The sequence below is a fragment of the Rana temporaria genome, chromosome 13 (genome assembly GCF_905171775.1).
Source record: "Rana temporaria chromosome 13, aRanTem1.1, whole genome shotgun sequence".
NCBI lineage: Eukaryota > Metazoa > Chordata > Amphibia > Anura > Ranidae > Rana > Rana temporaria.
The window spans coordinates 57,036,005-57,055,315 of record NC_053501.1 but is presented as its reverse complement, the minus strand read 5'-3'; the positions used below and the strand labels follow the sequence as shown (position 1 = coordinate 57,055,315).

The 19,311-nt window shown below is 42.8% G+C and overlaps 1 protein-coding gene across 4 annotated transcripts in view; it reads right to left on the bottom strand.

The window, feature by feature from the left end:
- Positions 1-11,093: 11,093 nt before the first annotated feature.
- Positions 11,094-19,311, bottom strand: part of FMN1 (formin 1) — a 354,391-nt gene continuing 346,173 nt past the window's right edge. For all 4 annotated transcript variants that reach the window (XM_040333461.1, XM_040333460.1, XM_040333463.1 and 1 more), the window contains 2 exons: positions 16,359-16,443; positions 11,094-12,717 (listed from right to left, as the gene is read on the bottom strand). In XM_040333461.1, the coding sequence (XP_040189395.1) occupies positions 12,673-12,717; positions 16,359-16,443 (130 nt within the window). In that variant the 3' untranslated portion in view covers positions 11,094-12,672. The remainder of the gene's footprint in view (positions 12,718-16,358; positions 16,444-19,311) is intronic.

Below are 19,311 nucleotides of genomic sequence, written 5' to 3'. Positions count from 1 at the left end.
TGTTTTTATTTTTAATATGTGAACAGTACCTTTACATTCATGAGCCTTCCGGTGAGCACAACTGCGGGTATTCTTTGGGCATGAGGTCACTTCCCGTACCACGCAGTGTGCTCTGGGAGCTTCTCTCATAGCTCCGAGTGTTCAGTGCGGAGCCGTGAGAGCAAATATCGCGCAATTTGTGAACCAGGAAGTGACGCCAGTCCGGTCTATCAATGTGCCTTGTCTTGTTAGATGAGCCGTTGTGATGGCAACACAGAAGCGGACGCCGCGGTTCCCCCCAGCATCACCGCAACAAGGAAGTGCCTGCTTGTGGGCTTCTAATGCCCACAGTTAAAATGGCAACGGCATGAACAGCGGAATATAACTCTAAATTGCAGGCAGAATGACAGAGGAGCAGACGTAGGACACCAAAAACTTGAGTTTATATAAGCAGCGCTATTAACTATTTAACTGGCCCTACAAAAAAAAAAAAAGTTTTTGCGTGGGAGATCCGCAAAAAAATTAAAGGAACTCTTTGAAAACATATCAGATCTCAACTGGCAAAAATCTCATGCTGGATATTGATACTGATATGGACTGGGTAATGTGTTAGGAATAAAAGGATGGCACATCATTTGATGGAAATAAAAATTATCCTGGGGTATTTCCTCCCAGATCTGGACCAGAGCATCACTGAGCTCCTGAACAGAGGTGCAACCTGGCAGCACTGGATGGACCGAAACATAATGTCCCAGAGGTGTTCTTTTGGATTTAGGTCAGGTGAGCATGGGGGCCATTCAATGGTATCAATTTCTTCATCCTCCAGGAACTTGCTGCATGCTCTCACCACATGAGGCCAGGCATTGTCTTGCACCAGGAGGAACCCAAGACCCACTGCACCAGTGTATGGTCTGACAATGGGTCCAAGGATTTCATCCAGATACCTAATGGCAGTCAGGGTGCCATTGTGTAGCCTGTAGATATCTGTGCGTCCCTCCATGGATATGCCTCCGCAGACCATCACTGACCCACCACCAAACCGGTCATGCTGAACGATGTTACAGGTAGGATAAAGTTCTCCGCGGCTTCTTCAGACCCTTTAACATCTGTCACATATGCTCAGGGTGAACCTGCTCTCATCTGTGAAAAGCATGGGGTACCAGTGGCGGACCTGCCAGTTCTGGTTTTCAAAGAAAAATGCCAATCGAGCTCCACAGTGTCTGGTAGTGAGCACAGAGCACACTAGAGGACATCGGGCCCTCAGGCCACCCCCATGAAGTGTTTGATGGTTTGGTCAGAGACATTCACACCAATGGCCTGCTGGAGGTCATTTTGTAGGGCGCTGGCAGTGTTCCTCCTTGCACAAAGGAGCAGATACCGGTCCTGCTGATGGGTTAAGGACCTGATGTGGCTCTGTCCAGCTCTCCTAGAGTAACTGCCTGTCTCCTGGAATCTCCTCCATGCTCTTGAGACTGTGCTGGGAGACACGGCAAACCTTCTGGCAATGACACGCATTGATGTGCCATCCTGGAGGAGTTGGACTGCCTGTGCAAACTAGGGTCCAAGTATCGCCTTGTGCTACCAGTAGGGACACTGACCCTAGCCAAATGCAAAACTAGTGAAAAACATTTAGAAAAGATGAGTAGGGAAAAAAAACGTCAGACACCTCTACCTAAAAAAACATTCCTGTTTTGGAAGTCGTCTCATTGTTGCCCATCTAGTGCACCTGTTGTTAATTTCAATTAACAGCAAAGCAGCTGAAACTGATTAACAACCCCCTCTGTATACACCCCTCCCCCTCTGCTACTTAACTGACTAGATCAATATCCCAGGAGTTCTGATTCAAAAGTGTTCCTTTAATTTTTTTGAGCAGTGTATATTTATTAAAGTGGAACTAAACTCTCCCAAATGAACACTATTTTAATGGTCATGCGGCTAGCATTAGCAATTTGTTTAAAACCAGTAAGAATTATATATTTTCATATTTTTTTACATTTCTTCATTTACTTTCTGGTTTCCAGGCCTAAGCAAATTATGGCATACATCTCAGGAGTTTCCAGGGGAGAAAGAGGGGTTTTCACAGCTAAGCAAACCCTCCTGCCTGAGCTAAGGGCAGATTGATTCTAGGAAGTAAATGTGACTTGAATCATCTGCACTTACTCAAGAGGGGGTGTTTTTCAAAGTAATGTTTTAGTGAAATAAAGCATGGAATGTTTGCTTTGGTTAGTAAAAATGCATTAACATAGCATTTTCAGTTTGTGGTGGTCAGATACATATTAGTTCTGCTGTAAAGGGCTCCATATAGGCAGTATCAATTCAGATAATGCTTTTCTTCCATCCCTTCTTGGCTGTTCAGTTTACATTGTTAAAGCATAAATAAAGCAAAGGCTGCACAAAAAGCCAAGGCACGGTTCACACTCCTGCAACTTAGGCAGGCCATACACGGTTTGAATCGAGATTCGAACCACGCATGGGTAGGCTGAATGTACCAAGTTGATTGATCAACTTGAGTACAACCAGCATATTGTTTTTACCTGCAGTTATCACTAGCAATGGTAGCCGCTAGCAATGATCACAGCTTTCCCGCCCCCCCCCCCCTGCTGGGGGAGGACAATGGCCTGGGCAGGAGGGATTCCTGCATCAACACAGTCTGTGTAGATGGGGGAATTGAGCCGGTTTAGGTTGCAGGAAACAAATTCTCCATGCATGACTGGCCTTATGCTGGCCATACACTATACGAGAAATTGGCCAAACCCATTTTCAAAAAATGAACATTCGGCTGTGAGCGCAAATCATAGTGTCATCAATCGTTCCGTGGACATAAATGAATACATTGTTTGTTCGTTTTTTTTACATATACCCAATGCAGACCGTTCGGACGGGAAACACATTAACCTTTCAATTTATCGTTCGTTCTGCAGAAAATTTTCAAACTTTTTTTCGGCTCAAGAACGTCCCAAGCGATAATTGATTTTGTGCCCATTAACTGTCCGAAAAACAAACTGTCTAAATGACCAAATTTTGACCAATTTTTCATATGATGTATGGGCACAATTAGGATCTAACTTGTGAAATGCCATGCATCTCCATGAGAGCCATTGCAATTGACACTACTGAAGTTGCTGTGACTTTAGAAAAGGTTCCTGCACTACTTTGATCTGACTTTGACATGACTTCAGTGCCAGAGAGTTTAAAAGTCATATCGATGTCGGACTCCAAATTTGCACTTTGTTGCAACTTTGGAGTCAGCGAATGTGAACGGAGCCTAAGGCTGAGTTCACACTTGTCCGACAAACGGTCCTACATTGGGAGCCTCATGTTGCATGACGTGTGAAAATCAATGTTTCCCTATGAGAGCTGTCTTAACTGGTCCTACACAAGTCGGTCCAACTTTGAAAATGCTCCCTGTACTACTTTGGTCCGACTTTGATCCTACTTCAGCCCATTGAATATCATTGAAGTCACATCAAAGTAGGATCCTTGTCCTTATCACCCGACTTTTGACATCCGACATTGTGATTACAGCAGCAATAACATTTTTTATCTCACACTGGGATTGTTTTGATTGGTCAAAGGACAAGTCAGACTATCACAAAATTGAATCACAGTAATATCCTGTTCATTCAAGTTGTAGGACCAAATGTAGGACTGACGTCGCAGAGCAAAGTAGGGTGCATAGGCGTGCGCACATGTAGTGCTAAGTGTGCCTGGGCACACCCTAATCACCCAGCACGGTGCAGATTCCCCCTGTTCCCGTCTCTCCCCTTCAGTGATTCCAGCTTCCCTCAGCTCCTCTCCCACCTGCTGCTGCAGGGGATGATTCCGGATGAATGAACACAGCAAGTGATCTGTACCAATCGCTCCTGTGTTTATTAACTGAAGCATAGTAAACCATGTTTACTATGCTTTAGCTTGTAAATGAACAGGAAGTCGCTTTGCACAGAGCACTTCCCATTTGTTTACTGTCCAGTGCAACTGAGGCTGCAGAGAAAGGTACTGGGGAAGCTCTGTATTCAAAAGGAACTGGGGAAGTTCTGTTATCTCTGTTTAGACCCTTAATATTTCACCAAACCACCCCCCCTCCCCCAACGGGGCTCCTATTTTTTTTAATAAAAAATTGTAAATAATTAAAAAAATAAAAACAACAACAACGACACCATCCACTGCCCCAATGACAACAATCTCTGCTTTACATCTTCCACTGCTCTGTTAATATACACGCATGTGTGTTTGTGTTCTGGGGTGCACACCCTAATGCAATAGGCTGCGATGGTAGGATGAAAGTCGTATGACTGTCATGTAGTGTCAGTGTGAACCGAGCCTTAGGGCACTTTCACACTGGGGCGAGGGGGGGGGCGGGGGGCGTCGGCTGTTTTAGTCGTGATTTTCAGGGGCACTTTTAATCTCCTTCTAGCGGCCAAAAAAGGGTTGATCTCAATGGCAGGGGCATTTTAGAAGTGGTGCATTCACCGCTCTCACAACGCCCCAAAGATGCTGCTTGCAGGACTTTTTTTCAATTCCTGCAAGCGCACCGCTCCAGTGTGAAAACATCAGCTGCACATCAATGATCTAGACCTGTGATTCTCAACCTCAGTCCTCAAGTACCCCCCAAGGGGCCACATTTTGGGAACTTCCCATAGGGAAAATAAGCTCAATACCTTATCATTGATATTGATTTAAAAGCAGCTGTGCAAAGTAAAGGAAAACATGCCATTTGGGGGTACTTGAGGACTGAAGTTGAGAACCAATGATCTAGACAAGTCTCCAACTAAAGACATACAAATAGCGCAGGCTAAACAAATTTGCTTTAAATCCAGGAGCCAACTAAAAAAAGTTAGGAGCCAGTTTGTTTTAATCAACAGCCTGGTGCCCGAAACTGCATGTCCGGGGCATCGGGCAATAGGAATTGCTCACACCTGGTGCCAAGCAAAAAAAAAAAAAAAAACTACCAGGCGCCTGGGTTTTGTCAAGCCCTGCAATTGTGGACCATGCTGGTACAATATGTGTTGGTAGAACTACCATGGGCCTATACAACCGGGCGACAACATGGAAATACAATTGTGACAGAGTTGTCACCCCATAGCAAGAAGAGCCCGACCAAGGACTTTAATGGCAGAATCACTACCAGGTATTATTTTAAATAAAAAAATGACTGAAACCAACTTTTAAATTACTTCATATTAAAACTTGAATAAGATTTTAGTCAGTGGGTTTAACCACTTTGCAGCCGCGCTATAGACACAAGACGACTACAGGGCAGCGCTCAATTGCCGGGAGGACATCCCTGGACGGCCTCCTGTTTACTAGTTCCTGTGGGCGCGCATCAGGGAAAATCTGTGCCCGCCGCATCACGCGGGTTACTGATGCGCGTGCCTGGCGTCCACAATGTCCGCCAGGTACCCGCAATCAGCATTTACAGAGCCAGGGACATGGATCTCTGTGTGTAAACACAGATCCACATCCTGTCAGGGAGAGGAGACCGATGGTGTGTCCCCTTGAACATAGGGACACCGATCAGTCACCTCCCCCAGTCATTCCCCCCCCCCCCTCACAATAAGAATCACTCCCTAGGGAACACATTTAACCCCTTGATCGCCCCCTAGTGTTAACCCCTTCCCTGCCAGTCACATTTATACAGTAATCAGTGCATATTTATAGCACTGTTCGCTGTATAAATAAGAATGGTCCCAAAATAGTGTCAAAAGTGTCTGATCTGTCCGCCGCAATATCGCAGTCCTGACAAAAATCGCTGATAACCGCCATTAGTAGTAAACAAATAAATAAAAAAATCTATCCCCTATTTTGTAGATGCTTATTGCGATTTTTTTTTTAGCCAAAAATATGTTATCGGCCTAAACAGAGAAAAAAATTGCGATATTTATTACAGCAAATAGTAGAAAATAGTGTTTTTTAAAAATTGTCAGTCTTTTTTTGTTTATAGCGCAAAAAAAAACCAAAAAACGCAGAGATGATCAAATACCACCAAAAGAAAGCCATTTGTGGGGGGGAAAAAAAAAAGGACGTCAATTTTGTTTGGGAGCCATGTCGCACGACTGCGCAATTGTCATTCAAAGCGTGACAGTGCTGAAAGCTCAAAATTGGCCTGGGCAGGAAGGGGGTGAAAATGCCCGGTATTGAAGTGGTTAAATCTAAATTAAACAACCATTATCTTTAATCATCTTGACTATTTCTATTAATAGTTTGATGGTGGTATATTTACCATGTATTATGCAGGGAGTGTGTAACCTTATTAGCAATTTCAGAAATGTAAATCTGCCAATACAGGGAATACAATAAAATAAGGATTTTTGCAAGAATTTGTTTTGCCAAACCAGACACGTAGCTATAGGACTTTTGTTGCTTTTAAGATAGTTAACATGCTATGGTCTCTGATTAGAATCAACAATGTATCTTCCTCCCCAGTCGGTCTGACAACTGTCATTGAATGATGTAATGGCGTCTTGGAGCATGTACACAAGATCAAATTTCCCCCTTTAAAAAAAAAAAAAAAAACTCTCAGCACAACTTAGTGACAGCTGATATGCAGCATCAGAAGTAAATTATGTGGACCGGTGACAAAGCATGCCAAGGGTCAAATACATGGTATGGGACAGGTCACACACACAGAGCCCTTAATTTATTATACAACCCTCTCTAGGGGAAATCATGCCTGCATCTTCCCCTCTACACATGTACTGGTTTAAAGCAAATCTGTCTTAAGGAAACCACCTGTCCGAAACCTCTGATGGAAGCTGACATTCCCAGACTTTTACTAGTTCCAGGGCAGTAAAAATGATCTTACTCTGACTCATAGTAAATGAAATAAGAATTTTTGAATAGGAAAGCACTGCCCAGCAGGCCTGGGGCATGCAAAACAGGTCCAGTTTGAATTTGAGATATATGCCAACGACATTGGTGCCCAACCCCAAACATGAATATATAAAAACACAAATGGTTTGTCAGGTGGCAAGGGCCTTAGTTGGCACAAAACCAAACAATAGTTATATAAAAATCTTATATAGCTTTATTGGAACACAGATAAAATACTAAATCTGGGTCACTAAATCTGAATGTACTGAATGCGTTTGACTAAGGGGGAGAGCAGTGGGAACGCCTTCAAGGATGCATCCTGCACATACTTAAAGTTTTACTAAACCAACAACAGTAAAATCAATCTGTATATACAGTAAAGCATGCTTATTATACTCACTGTGGAACCTAAGGGGTTAATCCTACATTGTGTAAAACAGCTGTTTAATCCTGTATGCACAGATCCTCCTCTTCTTCCACTGCCTCCAAAACAGGGACGGATAAGACAGTTAGTGGAGTCAGGCTGCACATGCTCAGTTTGCTGTGTATTGCTAGAGTTTTTTTTTTTGGGAGGGTGCATGTGATCAGCACAGGGCCAAGCAGCATTGTACAGACAGAGGGGCAGGGGCCCTGCAGCCTGATCGGACAATCTTGTTGAAATGAAAACTCCTCCTACAAGTTTTACCAAGCACTGATAGAAGTCACAAGACTGCTATATACTGCTGATGAGAAAAGGTATTTAGCAGTTTATATTTCCTAAAACTATTGCATTTCCGTGTTCTGTGTACTATGGAGACCAGATATAGTGAATGTACGGTCCTGGGTTTAGTAACATTTTAAGGCCCTGGACAGATGTCCTGAACACAGACCTTCCCAGAGCTTGGCTACCAGGACTGTGGGCAACACCGAACTGGCAATGGTAAACAGAGTGGGCAACTGATACAGTCTTACAGCTTGCCGGATCTATAAAAGGAAGGAAACTTAGACACCAGTACATGGTTGCCTCGGTCAACCCAGAAATGGGGAGAGATTCAGATGTTCCCATGCTTTGTAAACAAAATGTTCCAAATAGGAGGGCTAAGGAAAAACTAACATGCCAGCTGCCACTTTTCTGACCAGCCATTATAGTAAGGAATGAGATCGGCTTCAGCCAGTAAGTCTCTGTCAAAAGACCACACCCCCTGACATGTTTCACTCCACCTGACAGCGCAACAAAAGGGGCATCAACTACTCTGGCAGCTTCCTGAACTCTCCTCACATTTTTCCATTCCCTGCTCCTGGAGATAAAAGGTGTGGCCAACAGCGCCTGTTATTGCATGGCAACACAGGCAGGGAACCCATCCTCGCCATCAGAGGGATTGGGGAATTTAAACATTATCCTGAGACAACAGAGGTGCAGTGCACACCACTTTCAAAGCTGAACCACAGAGCAGGGTTAGCAAAGTAGCAGGCTTGACTCCTCAGACTGTGTCCCCTCACCTTGGCATAACTTATGCAAACTGACAACAGTAGCTGTTGGGGGGAAAATCAGCCATTGGCTGGGCATGGAGCCTAATCATTGCGTGCAGCCACTGGGGCAGAATACCCTAGTCCACCTTTTGTGCTACCCACAGTGACAGCTGAGCCCTGGTAAAAATAAACAGGGGAGGTTTTCGCCACATGCTGGAGTAGACCATATCACCAGGCTATGGAGCCGTGGTGCCTCCCCACACCTATATCAACAGCCACCCTCTATGGTGTCTGCCTCCACAGCACCGCCATTCAGAGAACAGTGTCTGGCTTACCAGCATTAATGGCATTCAGAACAATGGTATCTGCCCATAAGGAAAATTGGTGTCAAGAAGGCCATGGCCTAAAGTTACAGTGAGTTATAGGGGCAAAGAGGGGTAGTAGAAGATGTAGGCCCTTGAGGGGCAGAGGAGAAGTCCATAGGGCTGACCACCCCAGTGAGTACCTGCGCCCCACGCATCCCTGGGGAGGGGGGCGATCTACTTACCAATTCACCGAGGTTGCGGGTAACACTCCAGAGACAGATCCTCCTCACCATCGAAGTAGGGAGGTTGTTGTCCAAGGTAACACGAACATGGACTGCAGGCGCCCGGTCATATGTGTCCCATCGAGATGTTTAACTCGCTGGTTGCTCCAGTTAAGGATGGTGCTTGTCGCAGCCAACCCAATGTGCAACTAAAGGTTTGTATGTGCATGCATGTGCTCGCTGACCAGCCTGGCTGTTGATTTTAGCTATCGGCAGAAAAAAATGTAATAAAATAAGGCTATAGAACCACAGGTCCCAGTAGGAAACTAGGTTCTTATTCCTGAAAGAATGGGTAGAAATGTAGGTGGTTCAATAAACCCTATGGTCAAGAATAAAACATTTGTTTCTGCCAGTGAATGCAGGAGAAAACTTTTTAATTACAAAAAACGAAAGAAAAAAAAAATTAAAAAGGAAAAATTAAACCACAAAAAAAAAAAAAAAAAAAAGAAGAAAAAAGCCCAAATCAAAACACTAACCTAAATGGAAACATGCTTGGGTCTATCTGGCAGCATGGCTAGCCGCCACCATCCAAACTGGGATGCAGCAGCCTCATATATATACACACACACACACATATATATATATATATATATATATACACACACTGGGGTATTGCGTGCTCCGGCGTATAGCGCGCACCCCTAATGTTGACCTGAAATTCCTGTAAAAAATAATTTTACTACTTACAGTTTTGGTGTCTTGCCCGTCGTCCATCGGCGGCCTTCTCCGGTCCGGCGGCTGTCTGCGGCCTCGGTGGTGTCCTCCCCGCTTCTCCCGCGCTGTCTCCGAGTCGAATTCCTGCGCTGTGTTTGAACACCGCCGCCGCCATATACCGAGCGCAGTACACTCGGACGCGCTCGGCTTCTCACGCATAAACGTCACAGAGCGTGACCACGAGCGAAGCCGAGCCTGGCCGAATGTACCCGAGTGTACTGCGCTCGGTATATGGCGGCGTTCAAACTGAGCGCGGGAAGCGGGTATCGGCGTATATCGCGCACCCACGATTTCCCCCTCATTTTAAGGGGAAAAAAGTGAGCGGAATACGCCGATAAATACGGTATATATATATATATATATATATATATATATATATATATACACACACACACACACACACACACATATACACACAGGGCTCAAAAGTCCTGAGCTACTTGACAGGCCTTAAAGGTTACTCGCCACCAGTTGCCCTCATAGATTATCTCATGAAATGACACTTAAATGTTTTACAAAAATAGTTACAAAAATAATTAACTTTCAGTGCCCCACAGCACAGCCTCACCAGTGCACGTCTGTACAGATACATTATGTCATGAAAATTACACTTAAATGTTTTATGCAGAATTAAATTACAAAAATAAATATTAACAACTTTATCAGCGCCCTTCAGCACAGCGTGACCTGTGCCCGTCAGTAGTCTCATCTGCGCAGAGGAAAAGCCAAGCTGGCCGATTATCACAGAGCGGGGATTGCCTGATGTAACGATTTTCATATGAATTGCTGGCTTCCCGGCGCCGCTCACGTCACAGTCCTGCCTCCTCGCCGCTTGCGTCACATAGTCCCGCCTTCTCACCCAGCGACTTCCGGGATTGGACCGGTGTTATGTCTGTCAAATACGCCAGGCGAGAAGGTGGGACTATATGACACAAGTGGTGCGAGGAGACAGGCCTGTTCGATGGTGAGCCCAGCAATTCCAAAAACTCTCGGATGATCGGCCAGCTCGACTCTTCCTCTCTTCGCCCCCCTCCTCCGAGGCAGCTAACGCACGCCAGCAATCCTTTTCCACTAGTAGGAGTGTGTTTGTATATCTATATATTCACACACACACACACAATCCCAAAAAAGGTGGTTAAGGTTCTTACGGATGCACCGCACCACCATAGTGGATCAGCTTGCCAGAAAGGCCATCACAGAAGTCGCATGAAGTACCCTACCTGTGTATCCCGGTGGTTATTTGATGGCTTGGATTTAGTATTTTATGTGTCTATTGCAAAACAGCTTTGTAAGATTTTTTTATAAAAGTATTGTGTAAAAAACGACAAACCATGTGTCGTTCTATATATTCTGAATCTAACCCTTTATTCAGCCATATGCACCTACCTTTGGAAGATGCTCCACTAAAGAAACAGGAAAAACTATTAAAATTTGCTAAAAATCCTTGCAATGTGTCTAGCTCACTTAGAAAGGAATTTTGTTTGCAATAAAATCCGGAGTTTTGCTTTAAATGGCACCTTGCGGGATAGAAATAAATGAAAGGCAAAACCACTGGTTAAATAGTTTAAAAAGGCATTTTATTGAATAGTAATCGCAAAATACTCCACGTGGAGAACTTCATTTTGAATATTAATGATAACAAATATTGTATATTATGGCGACTGGCAGTTGCATAGACCTGTAAAAACAAACACTGTGCAAAGCGAAGACTGATTTCCTTCAACTGCTTTTGCCTGTATTGTACCATAAAACACAATACACACAAGCGTTTGAGAATACAAAACATACACATAAAACAAAAAGAATACAAAAACTATGCATGTTTATTACTTTCACCTGTTGCATGCTTTTATATTGAAATTTAATCTTTCATACTATTGAAAAGGATTTTAGAAGTACAAATCGTACAACATACGTGGCTGCCAACATGACCAGAAGTCATCTTTTGCAGAACAAATAATTGAAAATTGATTGTTCCGTTTAGAAAAGAGCGGGAAAAAGATTGAATCCCCAAATTGCTTACTAGGCCACAGACCTTGACAGGGGGTCTCTCCCACTATCCATCCAGCTGTGACAGGCTAAACTTTGCTTGGGATCCAATCAATGGCCCGAATGCATTCTCAATATATCTCTGTGGTGAACCCGCAGGGATACATAGTAAACTTCTAGGCAGGTGAAAAGAAAGCTTGGCAGAAAAGTCAAACCCAGCATGTTGTGACTAACAGGAGATGGGGGGGGGGGGGCAGGTCATCAATGTCTCTGCCTGAGATGGACACCTGGCCAAGGACCAAAATCCCCCCTTCCCATTCCAGTCAAAACAGATGTTTTGGTTGCTCTCTTGCATGGCAAGGTTCCCACTTCATATTACAGGTTAAGAAGAGTAAAGCGCCTTTGTGGACTTTAATGATTGGTGCAGAGGGCCTTTGTGGGATTCACAAGCTGACATTTAAAATCCCAAAAAGCTTCTTGTGAAAGATGCCATTACTTTCCACAAATTCTGCTTAAAAAAAAGTCTAAAACAGGTCTCTAGTGCAAGCATTTAGCTGCTCAGTTAACATTTGATAAAAAAAAACAAAAAAACAAACAAACCTCCTACTAGACCAGCATGAGTCAGATTACAAAGCAGGTGCCATTGGGGGGGGGGCTCTATAAAAATCCATTTTTACATACAATACATTAGGAGCGTTAAATATATAATAGATTTATTTTTTATCCTGCACAGGTACATAAATAGATTTATATATATCTCAAATATTCTATACAATAATATACAAGTGCATTCTATAAAAGTAACAGAAATAAAATAATTGCTGCAGATAAGTTTATTAAAAGTCTGGAGCATGTTCAACAGTTTGTTAAGCACCAGATTAAATAGGGAACTTATCTGCAAGCTTAAAGCTTAGTCTTTCATTTAACATATATACAGGTTATTCATCCAGCCCTCTAACAGGCCATATAGCTGTATATTTACATGAAACTCTGTACAAAAGATTTCAGCTTCAGTCACATATAAGTAATTTACATATTTCCAGCATTGTCCAGCAGTTTATGATTATTCTCTGTATGCCTTGCAGAATTGCTTCTGACTGTAGGAGCCACTCTCAGTGCAAACTCCCTTCTGTGGTTGGGTGGAATTAATTGCCGCTAACACTTGCCTCTTTCTGTCGTAGTCTCTCTTTCTGTATAGCAAGAGCAAAGCAAAAAAAAAAAAAAGGTGATTACCAAAATAAAAAAAGTCAAAGTCATTCTTGATATAACAGATTTACCCATGTTATGTGTTAAGGCCCTAAGCACTGCATAGATAATGGCTACTGAATTGCCAATGGTGCAGGCACATTAGGCAGCTCATTCGAATTGTGGGGGCTGTTTTTTATTTTTTTCATGGAAGGTCTGTTTAAAAACAAAAACAATTATAAAAATAAAGATCTTGCTGGGAGGTTCGGTGAAACACCTAAGCACTCAATCCTGTAAGAAAGTGTACCAGGCTTGTGAAATCATGAATTTCAAGTGCCCAGGATGCAGCGGTAAGGCATAGTGAGTGCACATGTACCTCCTGGAAGCTTTGGATGCCAAGACAGGGATATAACATTTTTTGTTTAAATTGCTACAAGTATAAAATATTTGTTAAAATCCTTCAGGGGACCCAGTGCATATCACTTTAGTCCCTATTCCAATCTGTGGGCTATGTGCACTCTCCGTCAAGCTCCCTTTCTTCTCAAGGTCACTCAGAACTGCAGTTTTCTTCATCCAGTGTTGTCAGACAGCACTGGAGAGAGAAGATAAGTTATTTTCTGCATGTATGCTTCCTTATGCTCAGGGACTTCTTATACAAGCAGGGTTGCCAACCGCCAGTATTTTTACTGGCAGCCAGTAAAAAACAGGCAATTTTCTCCTGCCTGTAAATGCCAGTAAAAGTAAAAGGTTGCCAGTAAAAAATATGTTCGACGCTCTGATTGGTCCGGAGCCGTCTGGGACCATCCAAGTGCTTGCTACAGTGTGATCGGCAGCTCTGGCGGAGGTGGTGCCTGAGCATGTCGTGTGATGTCATGGTGCCAAGCAGAGCGGCCAGAGCCTCATGTGCAGGTGTGCGGTATGGGAGCAAGGCAGGCTTGGACCAGGACTGTCCGTGCTGTTTAGACTGGAGTGGACTGAGGGGACCACTAGGCTTGGGGAGAGACCGTCACTGTGACTCAGGAGAGGACATGTCATGTCGGTGAGGTATCATCTTCATCATCTGTGCTGTTACACACTGCTGTCTGTGTCACTGAGAGTACATTTTATGTGTGTGTGCTGCCTATTCAAATTTCTTGCCCTCCTAAGGCCGGTCCCTGAGGTACTTGCTATATCAAAAAATAAATAAGAAATGTTTTTTTGCCTTATCTACCTTAAATCATATTGCTATTTTCATATTGTATTTGTTTGTAGCCTAAATATTCTAATTTGCACTTAAAACTAATTTTGTAACTTTTGGAAATGGTGGGAAAAACTTGGCTGTGCCAGTAAGTTTTGTGTGTGGTGTGTCAGTAAATTTCAATCTGGTAGGTTGGAAACACTGCATACAAGACCGATAAGTAAATGGGAAAGGACAAATTTAAATAATGACAAGTGGTATGTGCACTGGGTCCCCTGGAGATACTTCTTGGGTGGCAGGGGGCTGGGCAGCAAATTGGACCTTCCAGGTAAGCTTTACCACAGTACATGCAATTGTGTTACATAATGCAATGTTAATACACTAGAAAGATTTAAATGAGCCCTAAAATTTCAGTTCTTTCTTTCTGCTTCCCTGTCTTATAAAATAGCCTTTAATGCTGTATGCTGCGTCAGTAATACCCTCACTGCCAGATCTAAATCTCACTGTATATTGCTCTGTGCCTTTGCTTTTGTAGCAATATAATTACCTGCTACTGCTAATTTGATTTCATATTTCTCTCCCTGAAAATATATATGGACATTATAAAAAATAAATTCCTACAAGAAGTTGATAAAGGAATAAGCCAAAACAGTTTTTGAGCATCCTCCTAAATAGGTTATAGAGATATTTAAAAAGTTTGCTTTTACATAAAGATTTTAAGAGGAAAAAAGGACATGTATTCATTCTTGCTTATCACCTGCTTGACAGATGTCACTGTGGCCACCCTGAGGGAGTAAAGCAGTTGGGCAACAGCCACTTTCTCTAATAGGTTACAGACATGTCTTTGGTTCTTAGCACCTCAGTGAAAGTGGTCACGAGCCACCTCCTTGCTTCTGAGACTGGCTGCTGCACCAGACATAACACAGAGACATCTCTCGTTAAGGCTGTGTAATGACGTCTTGCTCTTGACGCGGGCTGGATCAGATTCACTTTCATCGGTCTGAGGGCAAAGATACATTTTCCACAATACTTTGACAACTTATTACAGCCTGGGAAATTCCACTGCTTTGGGGTAGCAATTAAATGTGCAGCCAGAAAGCGGAAATGATTCACATTGTTTTGTCCTTTTTGGATTTGTTTTCTTATAAATCAGAGCAGATAAGCAGGGCTTACCATGGTAATGAACTAGAATTTCCAAATGATAAATTTAGAATCATTTTCATCAACCAACATGTTCAATTACCAGAGGGGGTAAAGTATGAATATATAATGTGGGTGACCTAGGTCAGGCATTGCTTCACAAAGGTAACGTGCCTCCTTCACTGTATACAAATAGCTCATCATTTTCTGCATGTATGTTTCCTTATGCTCAGGGACTTGCTTCTTCCTATACAAGACTGATAAGTAATAGGAAAGGAATAGGCACGTTTTGTCTTACGGCTTTCAACTATGCACACAGACTGCTGAGGATGTCTCCAAACCTCTCGTTGTTTATAGAGATGATATGGGCAAATACATTTCCACTATTAGTCTCCTCTGATACACTAAAAAGAAAGTGATAACCAGAAAACAAAAAAAATCTGAATGTCTATCTAGGTTTTTTTCTATGACTTTTAGTTATGGTCTACCGGCAAAAAAAACTAAAAACTGAATGCGTATTGCTGCATGTTTGATGTAAAAGTGCTGTTGTATATTTGTCCAGGGCTACATAAACAGGGCAGAAATAGTAAAAATAACCAAGTTGTGTATGTAAAATCTTGCTCTGACATTACAAACAATTGGAAGTTTTTGTGTATTTAAAAACTTGCATATCTTGACAGCTATCTGATGCTGTAATGCTGCTCATTAGCTAAGTGGGTGAAATGTTTGTCAGGCAATTACATTTTCAAAGGGATACCATAGTCCTTCACAGTAGCTTTTCAAATAATAAAAGTCTGTGTGCACTGAAAAGCAGAAACATGATGTATACTTTGCCAACTCTCAGACTACTTACTGATAATTGTATACATACAGTGTGAAGCAATACAAGCTTGAAGGGAAAAGTGGATATAAGGGGCTGCCCATAGCAACAAACCAAGTGCCTTCAAATGTGTTCATCTGTACATGTTAAATGTTCTAATTTGATTGTACAATCTCCTTTGCATCTACCATCAACTAATGTAGTACTAGAGACTGCTTGAGTTTTGGTAAATCTAAAGAGGATTTTACAATCAGACTGAAACAAGCATGACGACCCATTTACAAAGTGCCTGCTATGGTAAACTCTGTTTTCTGTACTCTTAATTGTCTTCAGGCAGGTTTTACCAAGTGGAATACAAAATAATGAACAGTACAGTAATAGAAATGCAAGCAGTCTTATATTTGTTTTTTCAGCATTGTTTCTTTTCTTGTATACCAGGCAACAGGATAACAGCAGTCAAGTTTAATAATCAATAGTACAATGAAATAAAAAGTTTTTACAAAATTTACCAGACTTGCTGCAGGGTTAATCTTCTTTGTTTCTACTTTCTTCTCTGCTGTCAGCTTGTTAACAGACTCCTGAGCCAGACGGAGCCTGAAAAGGTAAGAGGGAAAATGCTTCAAGACATTGCAGATGTAATGCACAGCATGGAAATATCCGAATGTCGTCTGACTCCAAGAATAGAAATCTGCTCCATATTGCAGTGTAAATATGCCAATAAAAGTAAAAAAATGGCAAAACATTGTGGCAGGTCTTACAACACTTTACTATCAGACTGGACACGTTTGACCTATAATGCACGCAAGTGTGAAGTGTAAGAGAAGAAAAGGGAGCACAATAAAAACTTGTTGGATATCCGGACCATAAATATATAGAAACATGTAACTACTCCTCTTTACTACATTCTCAGTGTATGATTTACAGAGTCAGTCAACACTACAAACCATAGACGGCCTATACAGGACCCAATAAAGAAGTTTCCTCATTGAGAACAGTGTTCCAGGTATCCACAAATTAACACAATTGGGTGGATTTACTAAAGCAGACTTTACAAGTGCAGTTGAACTCATTTTCTCTAGAGCTTAGGAAATGTGGTAAAGCTCTGATGATTTTTTTATTTTATTTACCTTGCACCTGATCGTGTATTCTGTACAAAGTGAAGCTTTACCACATTTAAATGTACTAAGGAAAATGAGAACAAAGTGCACATTCAATTTGCCTTTAGTAAATCAACCTCACTTTGTCTCATGTGGTTTCCTGAGCCATGTTTCAAGATCACAGCATTCACCATGATTGATGTATTGCAGTGTGCAGAAACGCAAAAATACAGTAACTGTGGGCATCAGGGTCAGAAACTGACAGCCACTGCATAATTAGAGATGGGGTCTGGGTAGGCAGTGTTCCCTTCCCTCTCCATGGCAGTTCATTAAAGTGGAATTTCTGGGGAAAAAAAATTATGCAGACACCAGAAGTCAAATTATCAAATGATTAGGCTATGTATGGATCTCTTTGCTGCAACATTTCTAGCTCCACTGACACCAGAAACTACAGGGAAAGCCCTTCTGTTTGGCACTGCAACCGAGAACAGAGGGTCTGCTACAGCGAAGGATCCAGGAATTCATCTGCCCTGTCCTCTTGTGTCGCACATTCCCAAAATGTCTCGTCTTCTGAATGCAAGGAATTCTGTGAATAGACAAGGGAAGAGGGGCAGGTAAATGACAGGATCTCCTCTTGTCTAGTCACAGAATGTCTCTAATTCTGTGATCCTAAATTGAGGGGGAGCAGTCCTGCTGAATCAGAACTCCCCAGCCTCATAATCCACTTACAGTTCCAAAATGGCCCACAGGGTACCTTCTAAGGCAGTGGTCTCAAAGTACCCGCCCGTTTTTTTTGTGAGCTGGCGCCATCTGGTGGTGAGCCGTTGGTATTACAAGTTTACCACCAAATTACCACCAGATGTGAGCTGGCAACCATCTGGTTAAGTTAAGCATTACAGGTTAAACAGCAATTCTAATGTCATTATACAATATTTTCACTGCCATCTTCTTCCCTCTAATTAGAACCCCCAAACATTATATATATGTTTTATCCTAACACCCTAGAGAATAAAATGGCGATCGTTGCAATACTTTCTGTCACGCCGTATTTGCGCTGCGGTCTTACAAAATTACACTTTTTTAAATTAAAAAATAAGACAACAGTAAAGTTATCCCCATTTTTTTTTAAATTATGAAAGATAATGTTACGCCGAGTAAATTCATACCCAACATGTCACGCTTCATAATTGCGTCCGCTTGTGGAATGCCGACAAACTTTTTTACCCTTTAAAATCTTCATAGGCGACGTTTAAAAAAATCTACAGGTTGCATGTTTTAAGTTACAGAGGAGGTCTAGTGCTAGAATTATTGCTCTCGCTCTACCAATCGCGGCGATACCTCACATGTGTGGTTTGAACACCGTTTACATATGCGGGCGCTGCTCGCGTATGTGTTCGCTTCTGCGCGCAAGCTCGTCGGGACGGGGTGCATTTTCTGGCTCCTAACTTTTTTAGCTGGCTCCTAGATTCCAAGCAAATTTGTCAAACCCCGACTTACACCAGTGCTGGTGGTAATAATGCGCTCGCTGACACCAGTGCTGGGGGTTAATAATGTGTTCGCTGACACCAGTACTGTTGTTTTTGAAGTTTGAAAGTTTGCATGCGGCCCCCCATGGCATATGAAAACTTGTCTTGTGGCCCTCAGGTAATTTGAGTTTGAGACCCCTGTTCTAAGGGATCATTACAATCTGAGTCTCTTTAGCTCGTTCAGGTGTGGCTTCCTACTCTTCCTTATCCAGGGAGGAAACTTCTGGGAGGCAGTTATACGCGAGTCTATGGGCCAAAATGCAACTATGTTTTCTTACTTGAAATTGAAGAGGCCATAAGCTTGTGGTGACTGGAAATCTGATAAACTGTTCACTCCTCCTAAAGGCTTTACAGATCAATACCTGTTTGAGACAGCATTTCTCAAGAAGTGGGTCGTTCCTAATGTGGATTTAGCAATATCCTGCCTCAATCAACACATTACCTGTTAAAGTGATAAAGATTTGTAAAATAACAAACATTTCACGCTTACCTGCTCTGTGCAATGGGTTTGCGCAGAGCAGCCCAGATCCTACTCTTCTGGGGTGCCCCGCTGGCGCTCCTGGTGCCTTCCTCTGCTGACTGTCCCCATAGCAAGCTGCTGTGGCACTCAATTCATGCTCGCTCCCGAGCCCTGCTCTGTGAGTCTATAAAGATGCACAGAGTGGGGCTCAGTCCAATCCCTTGTCACTGGCTGGGATTGACAGCAGCAGGAGCCAATGGCTTCCACTTATACATCTGAGCCAATGAGGGAGGGAGCCAAGAGAGCCTCAGCTCCTGTGCATATCACTGGGTTTTGAGATTGAGCTCAGGTATGTATTTAGGGGAGGGGGGCTGCAGGG